This window comes from Pagrus pagrus, assembly GCF_965226575.1.
Source record: "Pagrus pagrus genome assembly, chromosome: 24".
Taxonomy (NCBI): Eukaryota; Metazoa; Chordata; class Actinopteri; order Spariformes; family Sparidae; genus Pagrus; species Pagrus pagrus.
The window spans coordinates 9,770,475-9,786,420 of NC_140206.1; the positions used below are offsets into that span (position 1 = coordinate 9,770,475).

The 15,946-nt window shown below is 41.2% G+C and overlaps 1 protein-coding gene across 2 annotated transcripts; it reads right to left on the reverse strand.

The window, feature by feature from the left end:
* Positions 1–4,677: 4,677 nt before the first annotated feature.
* On the reverse strand, positions 4,678–12,963 carry LOC311253226 (uncharacterized protein). Of its 2 annotated transcripts, none has more exons than XM_084347042.1 (9): positions 12,567–12,963; positions 11,683–11,845; positions 11,264–11,465; positions 10,920–11,178; positions 10,764–10,805; positions 10,418–10,680; positions 10,213–10,309; positions 6,411–7,820; positions 4,678–5,208 (listed from the first exon to the last, which is right to left on the reverse strand). In XM_084347042.1, exons 2-9 carry the CDS (start codon positions 11,772–11,774, stop codon positions 5,201–5,203), a joined length of 2,373 nt encoding a protein of 790 aa, XP_084203168.1. In that variant the 5' UTR covers positions 11,775–11,845; positions 12,567–12,963; the 3' UTR covers positions 4,678–5,200. The 2 variants fall into 2 exon arrangements, with proteins under 2 accessions (XP_084203168.1, XP_084203169.1); XM_084347043.1 differs by having other exon boundaries at positions 12,916–12,939.
* Between the last annotated feature and the right edge of the window lie 2,983 nt (positions 12,964–15,946).

Below are 15,946 nucleotides of genomic sequence, written 5' to 3' on the forward strand. Positions count from 1 at the left end.
GTCGATCAAGAGTGGAGGGAAAACACATTGTTTTTGCATTAAAGTGTGCGTTTGTTTGACGGTATAGAATCAGAGGGCGCGGGGCGTCTGTTCTGATCAAAGGAACAGCCGCCGGTGACAAATTAACCGCGGTGATTGTGTCAGTTTGTCACCGCATTGAACCGCAGACGTCGACCATTCATCACGGGGGAAGAGCTGCGTGCCTTTTTTTCTCTCAGGATCCAGCGATAAGGGATGAATGAAGAAAAATGACACAGAGATAGGGCTCGTCCACTATCTATCACAAGAGGCCGTCGACTGCATGTTCGACCATCAAACGCCGCTTCTGCTTCTGTTCCTAGTTGGTTTACTTCACGTAGTGCTGCCAGGCATCATGAATCAAACCCCGGCTTTGACTTTGCGCTTTTGTGTCAAGAATGTTTCACCGCGTCCTTTAACGCACAAGCAGAAGTGGAGCGTGATTTAAAAGGGCTTCAGTTGCGGTAGAGAGCCGAGAAATTTGATTGATTCCGGCTCAGTTTTTGGACGTCTATTTTTTCCTGGTGTTTGTATTTATAGCGCGTCTTTAAGTCCTCTTTCCCTCAACCGGGGGGGAAGAAGAAGAAAAAAAAAAAGGCCTGCCTGTTTGGAGTTTACAGGATCAAAGAAGAGGTAAATATCATTTCCATAACATTTGAACCAGTTAACCACCAGCACAATGCAGATAAACACTACTGTAAGCGCCTGACAACGCCAATGAGGCAGGAACTCTGTGATTTGCCGCTCCGCCAAAGAGGAGGGAAGCGAGCGCAAACATGGAGGAGGTGAGAGGTCAACTGTGCTCTCCCTGCATCCCTTTCCAAGCAGCGCCCTCAAGCACTGGTGATGTTTTAGGCAACCGTGCCTCACTTTGGGGGGAGGCCTGATGGATGCCATTCCCAAGGTGAATGGAAAGAATAGCATTAAGCTGCACCACACTGCCTGGGGAGAGCTCCAGTGCTTTAGGTGATTCATCTATTGATTATTTTCTAGCAAAGCATGGAGGTGCCATGTAAACACACATATATTAGTAGTCTACAATGCACATGTGCGCCCCTGACACACATGCAGACACAGTGGATCCAGCGAAGCACGCCTCGGGCCTACTCACTGTTTTATAATCAGATTCCGACTTCTACCAGCTCGTGGGCATCTTCAAACCACAAGGCAGATGCATCTGATGGATAACTAAATAGAGATGAATGAAGAGATGAAGGAATAAATAAATGATAAATGTGCATTACCGCTATTTGTGTGGGCCAGATATTGTGTTATTGATCTGAGCTGGTGTGGTTTTATTTGTGTCTGTGTGTGTGTGTGTACTCACAGTAGGCGAGGCCAAGTCGTATTGTAATGTTTGTTCCGGGCGATTCAAAAATGTGCAGGATTTTAATCTTTTATAGGTTGAGAAGTAGGATGACAAGTGTGTTTAATTCGTGTGTGCAGTCAAATATGTCAAGAAAGTTTTTCGTCTTTGCCAGGCTTGATGTAGGCGACTTCTGCGAGAGCGCTTCACAAACATATTTCAGACTGTTCTGTAGTTTTAGGCCTTAATGTTGCTCTCAGATTAGTCTAATCCAAGGGGAAGACATTTTAATGACCTTAAAGGACAACACAGTTTCATACTGTTTTACTTTGTTTATATGTGGCGGACCCTGCCACCTTTCTAGCTTCAAACAGTGTTCTGGGACCTTATTTTCCTCTGAGAACAGCTTGTTTATTCAGTTATGGAAAAGATGTGTATTATTTCCTCATTAATGTTGTAAATATTAAAAGGCTGAGTTTGAATTTCTGCTCCAAAACGACATGGTGCCCATGTTTTCATGGTAACAATCAGGGACAGTTGGTGACAAGTGGCACCAATTTACAAAAAAAAAAGGAGAATATGGCTCATAATTTGTTGTTTGTTAACAATTCTGAGGAGAGAATAACCTGAGTGAGTCTGTTTTTGTTGGACTCTTTATTGAATTTTCATAATAAAACAGCCTCATAGCTGTCGAATTCTTCCAGAAGGCAAATATTTCTCTTCAGGAGTGAACAAGGCTGAGGACACGGCTGCTCAGCCATGTTTAATTGTTGGAAAAAAAATTTATTTACCCAGAATTCATGGCAAAATAAGTCCTACTGAGTGAATTTAATTTTGAAAATACCATTTTTTAAAATGGAGCAGTGATCTGATGACACTGACTGGCAAACTGTTCTGAATGAGCCGAACAATGTGTCTCAAAAACCGACTGACATTTCAGACTCTTACAAGGATTTGATTCATTTAACTCAACAACCACAGTGGCAGTTTTTACATGTGCTGACAGACATCTTCCTCTCTGTTTTGTAAATAGCGTGATTATCAACCCATCAACAATGTTATCTCTTTAGCTGGTTTGATCGCTGTTGTGCATTTTAGTTTAACTTTTTTTAAATTATTAATAAAAGTATGTATCTTTGCTACAAACTTGGAAGAATTGGGTTCAGAGCTGTTCATGGCACGTTTTTTGAATAAATACCAATGTTTTTACTGTTTTCACGTTAGAATTTATTATTGTTCTATTTATGTGGTATGTATTTATATGTTCCTACATTTTATTGATAGGATTGCGGATGGCTGTGTCAGGGTGTGTCAGACACATAAATCTGATGCTTTTTGAGACCTTTTCAAGAAAGTCTTTAACCACAAATCATCTTATTCTTATTCAAGCCTCGATGGTAAGTAAAAAGGTAAGTAGTACATCTATAGTGGTCCATGCAGAGATAGGTTTTATGCAGGAATATGGTTATTAGAATGAGTCACGTTAATCTTATGAATGAATAAATATGAGTAAATGAGTAATAAGTAAAAAGACAGCATTAGGTTCAGTAACTACTTTCACACATAAGAGCTCGACTCATTTTGATAAAAAAGAAATTAGTGGATGATAAATGAAATTAGACTAAATGTTTATGACGATTGAATTCAAAATGTAAGCATATTTAATTACCTAATATTCATAACATTTAAGACATCCATAAGGGGCTGTGGGAAGCTCATGTGTGGCCTGGTGAGAGGATAATAAAACATTATGGTGAGGACATACAAAATACAATATGCTCATGCACGCCAATATTATAATGTCTTTCTGCACATGTGTATATTTAATTAACTTTCTTTATGTGACACTGAAAAGTCCTGTTTGGTCATCATTGTTCAGCACATGCAGAGACACACAACATCATCGTGAATAAAACAGGAGCAGTTGTGGCCAAGCAGCCCATGTTTGTTCAGGTGTGTGTGTGTTTCGGCAGGACTGATCCACTGAGTGATGCTGCATTCATCCCACGGCCTCCTCATTAATTTGTTTGAACCAGGATGTGCTCGTGGGACAGAAGTGTCCTCCAGGATTTCCAACCCTCCTGTTTGCTCGCATCTCTCTCTCCACCTCGTCTCCTGAGACAAATATCAACAAATCCTCTTTGTGAGGACGTCTGCTGTTTTTTTTTTTTGTTCAAAAGGTTCATCTGTGCTGATAGCATCTAATGCCACGTGCTGGATCGTAAACGTACATGACAGAGTAGCATTTCATGTTATGCTGCATTATGAATCCGCCGTTCTTTTGTCTGCATAATCACGAACATCGCCGCTCAGGTTGAAATTCAACCTTTCGCTGCTAAAAAAAGGATAATGCCAGAGTTGTCACTTACATCGGATATCATTGCTTTAGGCAGGAAAAGAGCTCCTCTCCAGCGTGTGTCTGTGTTTCTTTTTCCACAGACTTTTTTTTTTTTTTTCTTTAAACGTTAGACGTGGCTCTCTCCCTTAGGGGCGGTAATGGCATTCTCCATGACAACGGCAGTGTGACACGGCTGTGCCCTTGAGGGCCGGGCGCCCCCTCTGGGGGGAGCGCCGCGGAAACACGACAGGGTCAACGGTCACCTCCCATCATCCACCAGCAACCCGTCCTCCTCTCTCTCTCTCTCTCTCTCTCTCTCTCCTCAGGTGGAGCGAGGAATGTTAGAGAGAAAGAGAGAGAGAGAGAAAGAAAGTCTTGAAGCGAGCCCACTCAGTCCAGGCCTGGCAAACGTGGAGCTTTAGCCACAGGCGGTTCTGGCTAGGTCTCTACCTCGCATAGCTCCTTGCTGTTCCTCCAAGGCCAGGGCTGGATCAATACGTATAGTAGTGCGGATTCTTTTGGCACCCAAGTATAGCTATGCAGTATTGCCCTGAGGTATGGGTCCGTTAAAGACATAACAGTGTGCGCATGTGAGCAAAGTGGACTGAGTTTATTCAGGAAGGTGTTGAGATGCTTGGCATGAAACCGATGCTTCCAACAAGGATTTCTGTTTTTTTTTTTTTTTTTTTTTTTAGTTCGTTGCTGGAAACGCAGGAAATTCTCATGTCCGCATTAAATATTCTGGGAAATTTATTGAAATGGATGTGGATTCTCAGACAAAGATAGCCTTCAGAGAAATATTAAGACATTTAAGGATAAATTAATATTAGAATAATGTTCATTCATTCATTAAAGTCCATTAAATCTGACTAATTAGATGATATTTACTGTTATTTCTTTCCTTGTGAGACATTCACCAGAACTCAGATGAGGAAACAGAACTCAGTAACAGTCACTCGCTTCAGAAGCAATGCTCTTCTGCCACCTGGTGACTAAAAAGCAAACCAGCCTCAAACTGAGTTCATGAGTTTTACTGCATTCGTCATGTCTTAAAACACAACAATGTCCAACAAAGTCCAGCTCGAACATAAAATAAACCTATTATTCTTTTGCTTTACACAAAAAAACCCAAAAAAAAGCTCTCACGTCAGCGTTGCGTCCGCCTTGGCACGTCTTCAATCAACATGTAAAAGGAAGTAAAGAAAAAACAGGACGTTGTCAGTTAAACAACTCGTGTCCTGTACATTTGGCTTACATGACAACACAAAATGTTTATGTTCAACCTGTGAACATAACGTCAAACAAAGAAAGAGACAAAAAGGTGTCTTCTTGCACAAAAAGAGAAATAGGTAAAAAATAAAAAAAAAGTTCATAGAAGCAGAGTCAGTTGCTTCTTTTCATAAAACTGATGCAGTTCATCTACTTAGAAATCGTTCAGCTGACTTTCTGTTAGTCTATTTAGAGTCTGGTGTCCTCGGTCAGCTCTCGATCCTCACCCTAAACAAGGACTTCCATTCAAAGATGTGTGAGGAAACCAGTCAGGCACCTGCGGCGGAGAAGAGAAATATTTACATCACATCTTTCCTCTATAGGCAGGAATTAAAAAGGACCTCGGGCGAGCGCTCGGTCAGGGACAGCCAGAAATATTCTTGTCATCATGCATTCAGTGTCTCCGTGTCACTTTGTTTCCATGCCAATAAGCCTTAAAATAAATGTCTTTTCCCTGTTTTTACCATGTTAGAATTTCCTGGGCTGTACTGTACATCAGCAAATCCATCAGTAACATGAGATATTTCACCTTTCTTTTGATATTTTTCCCCCAATTTTCAAGGCTGCACGATGCTTAACATGCTTTTTATTTCTGTGACACAACATTGTTAACACGTTTTCCATGTATGCTAAATTAACTGGCAAAAGGGCAAGCGAATGTTATTATCATTGTTTTTCTGACTGGTGAGTGAAATCTACTAGCCACATGCATATTTAACCCTAACCCTTTAACATTTGGGGCTAACATTGAGCCCTTTTGCTATATATTGAAATATATACCATGTATTTAACCTCATTATTATGTATAACAAGTTAAAGAATTATATATTTCTTCAGCATCAACTCTCTGTTATATTTCTAGTAAACATTATGATGCTTTACATCTACAGGATTTTAATAAGGTTGCATGTCTGATACCTCTAATTATTTTGTGAGGTCCTGAAACACTGACTGTGCCCCACATCCCTTCCTTTTTAATATAAGATGCACTGTATTTGCCTTCTACCTACCTCTATTTGAGTGTTTCTGAATTTATGTACCCTTAAAAGTAATCTCAAAAATGCCCACAATAAAAGAAAAAAGAAAAAAGCAACATTATATTGAACCAACAACAATGAAATGATATATATAAAAAAAATTACCTACCATTAAACACGTGTGTGTGTATGTATGTTATCATGTTTGCATTTATATTATTACGCTGGGCATCTGTAAGAGTGCATACCTAAACATTGTTTCAGATAATTATTATTTTTATTATTATTATTACAATAATAATAAAATGTTAAAAACTGTCATTACATTTTTATTTAAAATTTAGCTTAAATCTGATTGGTGCTCAGAATTACATTACATCTTTTTAATGTGCATTCTGCAACATTCAAACCAGTGAGAAGAAACCCACAATAATATCGGTATGGACCCATCAGTTCTTTAAAGAAGCTTGATGATCAGAAATGACTGCTCAGTGCTACTCACCAAACTGGTATATGGTCCTGGGTGGTGAGGGAAGAGTACTCTGAGGACCGCTTGGGGCCTGAGGGCCTAAACCTTTCCCACCTCTCTGGAGACGGGACCTCTGAACAGCCAACGCCACTGCCTGTGCGAATCTGGACGGGGCTGAGCTCATCTTGTCTGGAGGTTTTGGTGCAGCTGCAGACTCTTCAGGCGTGGCTGAGGTAGACTCATGTGGAAGGTCCTCAGTGAATGCAGTAGCTGGCCCGTTCGAGCTGGGACTTGGTGGATAGGAGGATGGCAGAGAAGAAGCTGCAGTATCTTCTCTCTCCTCTTCCGTGTCTTCATTAAAGAAGACAGGTGAAGGAGGGGGAGGGAAAATCTCCCCTTCGTCCCCTTCGTCCTCTTCCTTTTCTTCTTCTTCTTCTTCGTGTACCACTTCCTCCTCAACTTCTGTCTCATCAGTGCATGAACCACACTGGTCCATGTCTGAACTTACAGACTGTCTGCTGGGGCTTTGTAAAAATTCACTCTGATCCTCTGAGTTGCTCTGACCATCAGTGGGGAGTTCTTCTTCACTGCAGTCCGACGGTGTTGCTGGAATCACCTCCGATGTGACTTCAGGCTCATCTTCTTCCTTCTGCTCTGCGTCTCCAACGTCAGAGAGAGGCGAGCCTGGACAATCCTGATCATCTAAATCATCTGGAGGTGGAGGAGAAACCTCAATCTCCTGAGGAACCTCAATCTCCTGAGAAACCTCAACCTCCTGAGAAACCTCAAGCTCCTGAGAAGCAGGTTCAGGACTTGGTGAAGGTAATCCGGTCTCTGATCCGTCAGGAGAACGTGGATCCTCCTCAGTATCAGTTAGATTATCTGCGAGCTCACAAGATCCTTCACTTTCAACATTATCTTCTACTCTAAACTGATCTGGAGCATCCAAAGTAAGTTCTGGATCATGGGACTTTTTCTTCTTCGTTGAGGGTACCACTTTGAACGTGGTCATTCCCTTCCTCTGTCCAGGATCCTCCCACTCAGGCTCAGTGGGGAGGCTGGATGATATGACAGGTTCAAGTTCTGCAAAGACGACCTCATTATTCGAATACCTCTGCGTCGTGGACGTATAGGAGGAGGGCTTATATAATTTTGGTAAAGTGGCGGAGTTCCTGAAACGCTTCATCAGTGCTCCTTTGGAGACAGAGGAGGTCAGGACTTTGGCAAGAGCACAGCGGGCGTCGGATAAGTCTTTACCTCGGAAGGAAGGCAGGTACGGATCGGCTATTTCATGGAGATGAGAGAACGTCGGACGGGAACAGGATGAGGATGACCATGGATGTGATGGATATGGTGATGAAGATGAGGACAGTGATAGGTTTACAGAGTCGGATTCGTCGCTTTCTCTCAGCTCCTCCACAGTGTTCAGGGAGTCTACAATCCCTGGTGAAACAGGAAAGACTTAGTGACACGGAAAATGTCTTAATAATTAGAAACCACAGAGCAAGCTTTAAGAGATTGCTATTTTCCAATGGAAGTTCTACTCAGGGAACATACAAAATGCAAGTGTGTTAGTGTTAGTCATTAAAAAAGATATTTATCATGTGATATCCCCAACATAAGTAACATAGATTATGTAATACAGGAAATACTGAGATCTGAAGACCTTTGAATGAACCGTAATCACTTTTATTATATGTTTTTTAGTCAAATGTTCAGAGTCAAGTATTAAAAGATAGAATGTGTTCATTGTAATTAGATTAATAATGAAATAAACCGGATATAAAATATTAAAATGTTACATTTTTCTAAAAAAGCATGATGTCTAAATAAATTAGCGGAAAAATCAAGATAAAAACAAAAGACTGACATCAAACATAAACATATTAAAACATTCATATACAATACTTAGAAAATATATATAAAGAAACATAAGCATGTAACATAAAAACATTTTTGAAACGAGAACACTGTAATTTTACGACTGTCTGGAAAAATGATGTTTTGCTTAGATCTTCCCTCTGTTTTGAATTAAAGTTTGAATTAAAAGGCACAACAGCAAGTTGAAGTCTACTCAATCAAGAGGAAATGAAAGGACAAAAACTTAAGACACAAAAGAAAGTTACACAATTTTCCCCCAAAACAATAACAAGACAGAAAAGCTAAATAAGTGGACAAAAATAATAACAGGACAAATAAAACAGCATTCAAGTGCAGCAGGCAGCAGTGACACACATCCATAAAAGCCACTAAGATGGGAAGGAGGAAGAAGAGGCCAACGCAGGAGGAGGACGGAGAGGAGGAATAGGGATGGTGGAAGGAGGAGAGGAAAAGGAGACAGCAGCAGCAGCAGCCCTCAGTCACCCCGTTCAGGTAACACAGAGTCTGTAAGCAGGAAGGAGAGAAAGCTTCAGTCTAAAGGATCCAAAACAAAACAAACACTCGAGTCTCGTTTGGTCAGCATGATGAAGACCAAGTTTCTATCAGACGCATTGTGGTTGGGGACAAAAACATCAAAGACAGACAGTTGCAAAACAGATCTTTTCTCTTGCAACATGTACACCGCTAACTGCTGCTATTATAGCTGCTTGTTAGCTTAGTTAGCAGTATAGCTAACCAGGGGGAATGTTTGCGTTAACACTGCAAGCACAGGGGAAGGGAAACAGAACCGAGCTCAGCAGCCTCCCAGTGAACACAGCCTCCTAGGGCGACAGAGGCCAGTTTGAACACAGGGAACATATGAGGGGACGAAGACCTTTTCAAAAAGCATATACATATTTAAATAATCAAATTAATTACATAGATGTGTTACGACAAGTCGACTAATGGCTTGAACTCGACTGGGAAGATCTTTAGTCAAATCAGCCTCTTGTAAGTGTAGGAGGACGGGATCAAGAATGTGACCATCAGCTCTTGTTGGGAGTTGTTGTTTCAGTCGAGGGATTAATACCAACTCAGCAGAGTGTTACGCTGTCTCGGCTAAAAGAAAACAAGGGAGTGAACTGAGACACTGACGGTGCTGAAGCAAAGTTTGAAGCACATTTTCTTTTCTTCAACCCAAGTGCACAACTAAGTGGTCTTCAGTAATTAAATGGCCCTATTAACCTATGTCTAATAACGGATAATCATCGTCCATTCAAGTCTGTGAAGGCAAGATCAGTGAAAAGGAGCCATGCACCGAGAGAGCCTGAACCCAGGTGGTGAAAGCATGTCAGACAGACTAATACAGGGCAATGAAAGCTTGGACAATAGAGGGATTTATCTCGGAACAGACTGAAGCCAATGTGCTCTATGAACAAGGCCCTCTGGGTCACTTTAATTGCCCTGAACAGGGTTAAATTGTTCAGACTGATAAAAGCTGCGTTTTGCGCCGGATTTAACTGCTAAATCTTCCATTTGATGGTATTCGCTTTGACATTTTAATCTTGATTTAACTTCAATCTCTCTTGACCTCGTGCGGCGCTGACTGAAGCTGTAAGGATTTGGCAGATACAAGAATTCGCCCCGCTCTAAACCCATTTGATTTCCACTGAAATACTGTACGGAAAAAGGTCGATTGGGATTATTGTAGCAGCATATTTTTTATCTCCTGCTGTATGAATGGGGCTGCCTCAATAATCACCACTAGATGGCAAAATAATCAGACAGCTTACCAGTGAGATCAGGCTGCATTTGGACAGTCAATATTTACTCTGCGTCGAACGATTTAAAACTATTAACAGTCGTTTGATTCTAAAATCTCAATTTTTATTAAAATGTGTTCAGCACAGGATCTAGTAGGCCCTCTTTTAGAGCAATCTCATCAGAGGTCATCAGTCTTTAATGAAGATTTTACCTTTAACCTCGTCGGCCTGCAGCTCCTGGTGGCTGTTTGCACAGGGAGGAGGTGGAGCCCTCCGCTTGGTCCTCCTTAAGGTGGAGTCTGCAGACCTCTACAGAGAGATAATGACATTATAGGACACTTTTCATCAAGTGTTTTATCATTATTTTAGAGACAGTGTTATTAATCAAGAAGAAGAAGACTTTCTGCTGCAACCCACCTGTGCTCCTCTCAGATGACAGGTGCTGAGGTTGTTGGGGAGGCTCTGCGATGCACCCATGGGTGGCTGAGGGGCTCGTCTCTTCTTGGGCATATCTGCTTGCATGGTGTTAGAGGACTGTCCATTCATACCGACTCCCACGTGTGTGTTGTGACGAGGAGAGGCTGGAGGAATCGCTCCTCCTTCACATTTTTTCTTCCTTCTTCTGAACAAGCTGAGAAACCCTCTGTTCTCCTTCTGCTTCTTCTCCCTCTTTGGCAGCTCTATATAATGTGAAACATCTGGATCAGTGAGTGATATGTAGCAGTTAACAGTGTGTAGCTGAGGCTGTGGATGAATGTGTTACCTTGTAGTGGAGGAGGTGAGATGGCCTCTGTCGGCGAGACAGCTGTTTCAGACAGGAAACAATGCCATTATCAGGTCGGATGGTACAGTATGAACACATATGTATATAAAAGAACAGGCGTAGCAATGACTGAACTTATCCTTTAAGTTGACTTACGTGCTTCAGGTGTCCTGGGTTGCTGCTCGTGCTCAGCTGTGTCTTTGGCGAACAGCTCCCTCAGTCCGAGCTCGTTTAAAGTCTTGGTCAGGTCCAGCAGCTCTTGGGACTGAGAGTCTCTCAGTAAGACGGTTGTTTCGACTTTGAACTCGCACTTGTCACACACGACCGGCAGCAGCATCTCAAGGGGCACTCTGGGACTCACCCGCACCACGGCCTTATGGGACTTATTGTAGTTGATCAACAGACGTACAGATGCCTGCAAAGAGAAACCACATTTTCTACTTATCTTTCTTAACAAATTCCTTTTATATTTTCTACTTTTTGTCTTTATTTTTTTTCACCTCAGGCATGTACGGCCTCCTGATCTTCTCCTCCACGCCTCTGGGCTTCAGTACAAACCGTTCGGCTTCTAGTGAGCCAATAGGAGAGTTCGGTTTGAAGCTGATATTGTTCTTGTTGGGCGAGAGAACCTCAACTGTGTAGTCTGATGGATTCAGGTGGTTGCTTGCACAAAGGGTCACCAGCAGATCCATCACTGGTTTACTGTTGAGAAAAAAACAAAGAAAACAAACAGCTATGAGCCCAAGACTTTCAGGTGAACCTATTCTTTAAGGTGTCTGATGAAAGAAAAGTTAAATGCAGCTGAGGCCCAGAAAACAAAACACTGGATCCTACATTTCCCAGAATCTAGTCTACAGGACCTAGACATCTCCAGGGCATCTAAAAAGCCATTAAATAAGACTGTTTGTAATAAGCCTACCTTCCATGCACTGTGACGCTCTTCTCCAGCCCCCCTGGCAGAACCACACACAGGGTGTGGTCTATCTCCAACGGATTCACCTGCTCCTCCATCTCAAGGGACCTTCAAGGGAACTCAGAAGCCTCTCCAGATCTGATGCCGTCCCCAGTGTCAGGTGAACCTCCTGAGAGATAAGAAATACTTGAGTAATTAAACTGAGTGTTAACATAAAGTTGGTGACAGGGTTTGTTTCTCTCATCTGACTGTTGGTGCCAGTGTGAAATGTCTTACAGCAGCTCGAAAACATTTCAGGAATGATATTTGAGGGCGTATCCACACCGAATAATACAGCATTCAATGTATTCATAAATAATGTCAGTAAATAATGCTGAACGCCCAGCAGCATTTTCCTGAGGCAAAGCTGACATATTCAACAGATTGCAGATTATCTTTATTAATCGATCATCTTTTAAAAATTGTGGAAAAGCCCAAAGTAACATCTTCAAAATGCTTCTGTTGTCCAACTAACAGTCCAAAACCCCAAAACTATTCATTTACAGCCATAAGTGACAAAGAAAAGCAGAAAACCCTATTTATGAAGCTAGGACCAGCAAAAAATGAGTTTACAATCCTAGAAGATGCAGAAAAACAGCAAAATATTCACATTGTGAATGCCAAGAATTTGCTGGTTCTTTGCTTTGAAAAACAACTGTTACAAGTTATTTCCTGTCCATTGATTAACCAGTAGTCAATGAATCAATGAGGCTATTAATCATGCCGATGCTCTGTTGAAAGCAGATTCTGAACTACATCTTACAGCAGCAGTACCAAACACTTAATATTGTGTGCTAGCTTGCACATTCAATCAAGTTCAAAGCCTGTGAAGTCAAAATGTCAACTTTTACCTGAGCAGCCTTTTCCTCAAACGTGAAACATGACGGTCCAAATCCAAAAACCGGACTACACCCACATGAAAACACCGAACAGTCACCCAAACTGTCGTTAAAACCTGATTAACGACCACTTATGTCAACGTTAGCAACTTTTTCCTGTCTTAACTGAGCAGCTCTCGCCGTTAACCGTTGGGTTGTTCGGGTGAATTAAAGCCTCTGGCCGCCTCCCTGCAGGAGTTTCACCCGCCCGTGACTCCACCTTTGACCCCGTGTGTCTCCACCACGACACAGGAACAGCCTCCTCACACACACTTTCATTACAGCTAACGCCCCGCGGTGTATTTTTAAGCTAGCAGCTCACCGGAGCGAGCCCACGAGCCAGCTGTGTGTGTGGGTGCTCATCAACACACGCGCGTGACACTGCCCCCTCAACGTGTACAGCGCGAGCCAAATATAACGTACAAATTAATATATAAATTATTTATTCGTATTTTTTTATTTACATGAGCTCAAACATTGATTACATATAGTTTAAACGTGTTTTAAAAACATTTTTAAAAAAAAAATTTATTTATATCATTTCTAATAATTCTTTATTTATTAAGCCGTTAATCGACGTGTTTACTTGTTTATTTGTATATTTATACTGAAACATAGCCTGTTTATATTTATGTTTTTGTTCCTCTTCTAAGTCCTGCTAGTTATGTTATATAAAAGTATTAAAGTAAGCTTAAAATAATAATAATTACAACATATTAAAGCGGCACTATGTGATTTTGGAAAATAAATTCAAGCTCAGAATTTTTATGTTTGCATTATTAATGAGGTAATATTACAATCTTTTTTCCATAAGTGAATAAACAAGCTGTTCTCAGAGGAAAATAAGGTCCCAGAACATTGTTTGAAGCTAGAAAGGTGGCAGGGTCCGCCACATATAAACAAAGTAAAACAGTATGAAATTGTGTTGTCCTTTAAGGTTAGTTTGTTCATTCAGTTTGTTTAGGCATGTAATTATACTGGAAAAACCTGCTAGTTCAGCTGAAAGCTGAAATGATAACTTATTAGAAAAGTACACCATATAACAGTAGTTTCTTTAGTCCATTAGTAGAAACAGTATTATTATTCTGGCAAACTAAACCTGCTGTATAGTTGGTTTTATTATATTAATACTATAAATACACAATAAAAAGTCATCTTCTCCACAAACAACTCATGCTGGCCTGTGTCTGCCTGCAGCCATGTTGCCCGGGCTGTAATGCTCGCTTCCAAATAAGCTTACACCGTTCCTCAAGTAAGAGGGATTAGTGCTTTTACAGGTTGTGTCTCCATGCTACCAATGTCAGAAACATTTAATTCATTATAAATGCATCCTTAGGCTTTTACACTCACCTGTGTCGACAGATTCGTCCCATTCTTCTTCAACTTTCTCTTCGGTGTTATTCAGTGGCCGGAGGAGAGAGGTTGAGGTAGAGAGAGGGTTCCTTCATATTTAATCCCTCTTTAGCAGACTAACCTACCACACCTAAAGGCCCCGCCCAGTCATGTGACAGCACTTTGCATGTCTGTGTTTCTGTGTGTGTGTGTGTGTGTGTGTGTGTGTGTGTGTGTGTAGAAGGGTGTGTGCTGTGTGAGAGGTGGTGGTGATGGTGGTGGTGGGGGGTATCAGCAGGGGCATGCTTGATGTAAACTGGTGGACCAGTCTTTCCTAGCCACATCAATGTTAAACGGGTATAATGCTCAATTTATAAAAGGGCCTTTAATCCACATAAGCTACTGATCCTCTCTATAGGATCTGGCAAAATTACTGCTGATCAGCAATACTTGAGTCCATCATACTGTATAGCATGCAGACACACTGAGCTTAATCCCCTTTTCTAATAATAAATAAGAAAAGATTGTAGATAATAAGTAGATAATGGTGTTTAAAGGCAAACTTAAATTGATGCTAGAGAATCTGTTCAATAAAAAAAAACCTTTTCCACAGAAAACTGTCGAGGCTAAAATTAGATTATGTTACCTTCATGTAAATTCAGCAGTGAGTCAACCGGGTAGAAATACCACTTTCTCGCCTGCCACAATATTGGGCTTTCAGTTCTTCACAACACTGTTTTAGCTCTGCTGGAAAACCCCACTCTGTCACACCTGCTCAGCCGTCTCCATCAACATTTCTCTCACCACTTCCTTGTATAACCCAGCTGAATGGGTTCATGCCAGCTCTCTCGGGGCCCTTACAGTCTTCTGGGAAATGTAGTAAATAACTGAATTGTGGGAGATGTGAAGACCAAAAATGACTCCCAGAATGTGTTCGATAAAGGGTCACATATGAAGTGAAGGGGTCTGATTTTCTTCTAATCGTCTAATCATTTTTCATTGTCAGGCTGGAGAATCAATCATCTTTGTGGTCTTGCATGCCGTACAGCCCCTGTAAACTCTGCTTATTTTAGGCTTTTGTCAGGGGAGGACGCAGGATGATTGAGGGGCAGGGGCGGAAAAAAAACAAAAGGGCCCCAGCTGTATGAGGTGGCAGATACAATATATATAAAGACAAACTAAAACAAATATCCGATGCAAGTATCATAGTGTGTATAGCAGATGCTAATTTGCGTCACCTGTCACTCGAAGGGCTTTTATGAAAGTAAGAAATAAAAATAATGAGATAAAAACAAGCATTGAATTGAGAAAAATATGCGGTACATAGACGGTTACATATTTTATGCTACCTGCTAAAATTGAGCACGTTAGCGTTGTCACTGTCAGCGTGTTAGCAATCCAACATTAGCATTTACTGCTTCATAGAGGCACTAGCATGGCTCCCAATATTATTTATCAACATAACTTTAGATTAATTGGCAGTGAAGTTAGCTACATTTTAAAGAAAGTTTCCAAAAGGTTGCATACAGGGGAAAACTCAGTTTCATTCTGCAGCCCTGGCGTTGTAAAATGACAAATAAATTAACCTTTAAAGGGGAAAAATGTTAGAATTTAAGTTGACAACATTCAAAAACTAAAAACTAAACTTATTAAGTGAATGTGAAGAAACAGATTTGATGAAAATATGACGTCTATGATGAGATAGCATGCTAACCAGCTAGCAGTGTATACACTTACACTCCTCCGCTGCTCCAAGCTCCCAGTCAGGACGGCTAGCTACACGGCTAACTGAGCTAACTACCTAATGACAGTTACTGTTAGCCGCAGTTAGCAGTCATGCTGGCGATATGTTACATATTGCACCTTTAACATTTCAACCCTTAACCTGTACTTGTATTTACTTGTACTGTGGGCAGGGCAGAGTAATTATAGAACAGTTGTTTACCTCCAGCTTTGATTCACGGGAGGATTTCCTGGCTTTCATGTTCCCAGATAATATGTGATTAGTCAAGCCTTCCTTA

Bases quoted from the DNA above. Each gene is read 5' to 3' on its own strand.
- LOC311253226 (XM_084347042.1), bottom strand. From the start codon at position 11,774: ATGGAGGAGCAGGTGAATCCGTTGGAGATAGACCACACCCTGTGTGTG. The intron at 11,179-11,263 runs GTGAAAAAAAAT...TTCTCTTTGCAG, and splicing joins GGAGGCCGTACATGCCTGAG to GCATCTGTACGTCTGTTGAT. The intron at 10,806-10,919 runs GTAAGTCAACTT...TGTCTGAAACAG, and splicing joins ACCCAGGACACCTGAAGCAC to CTGTCTCGCCGACAGAGGCC.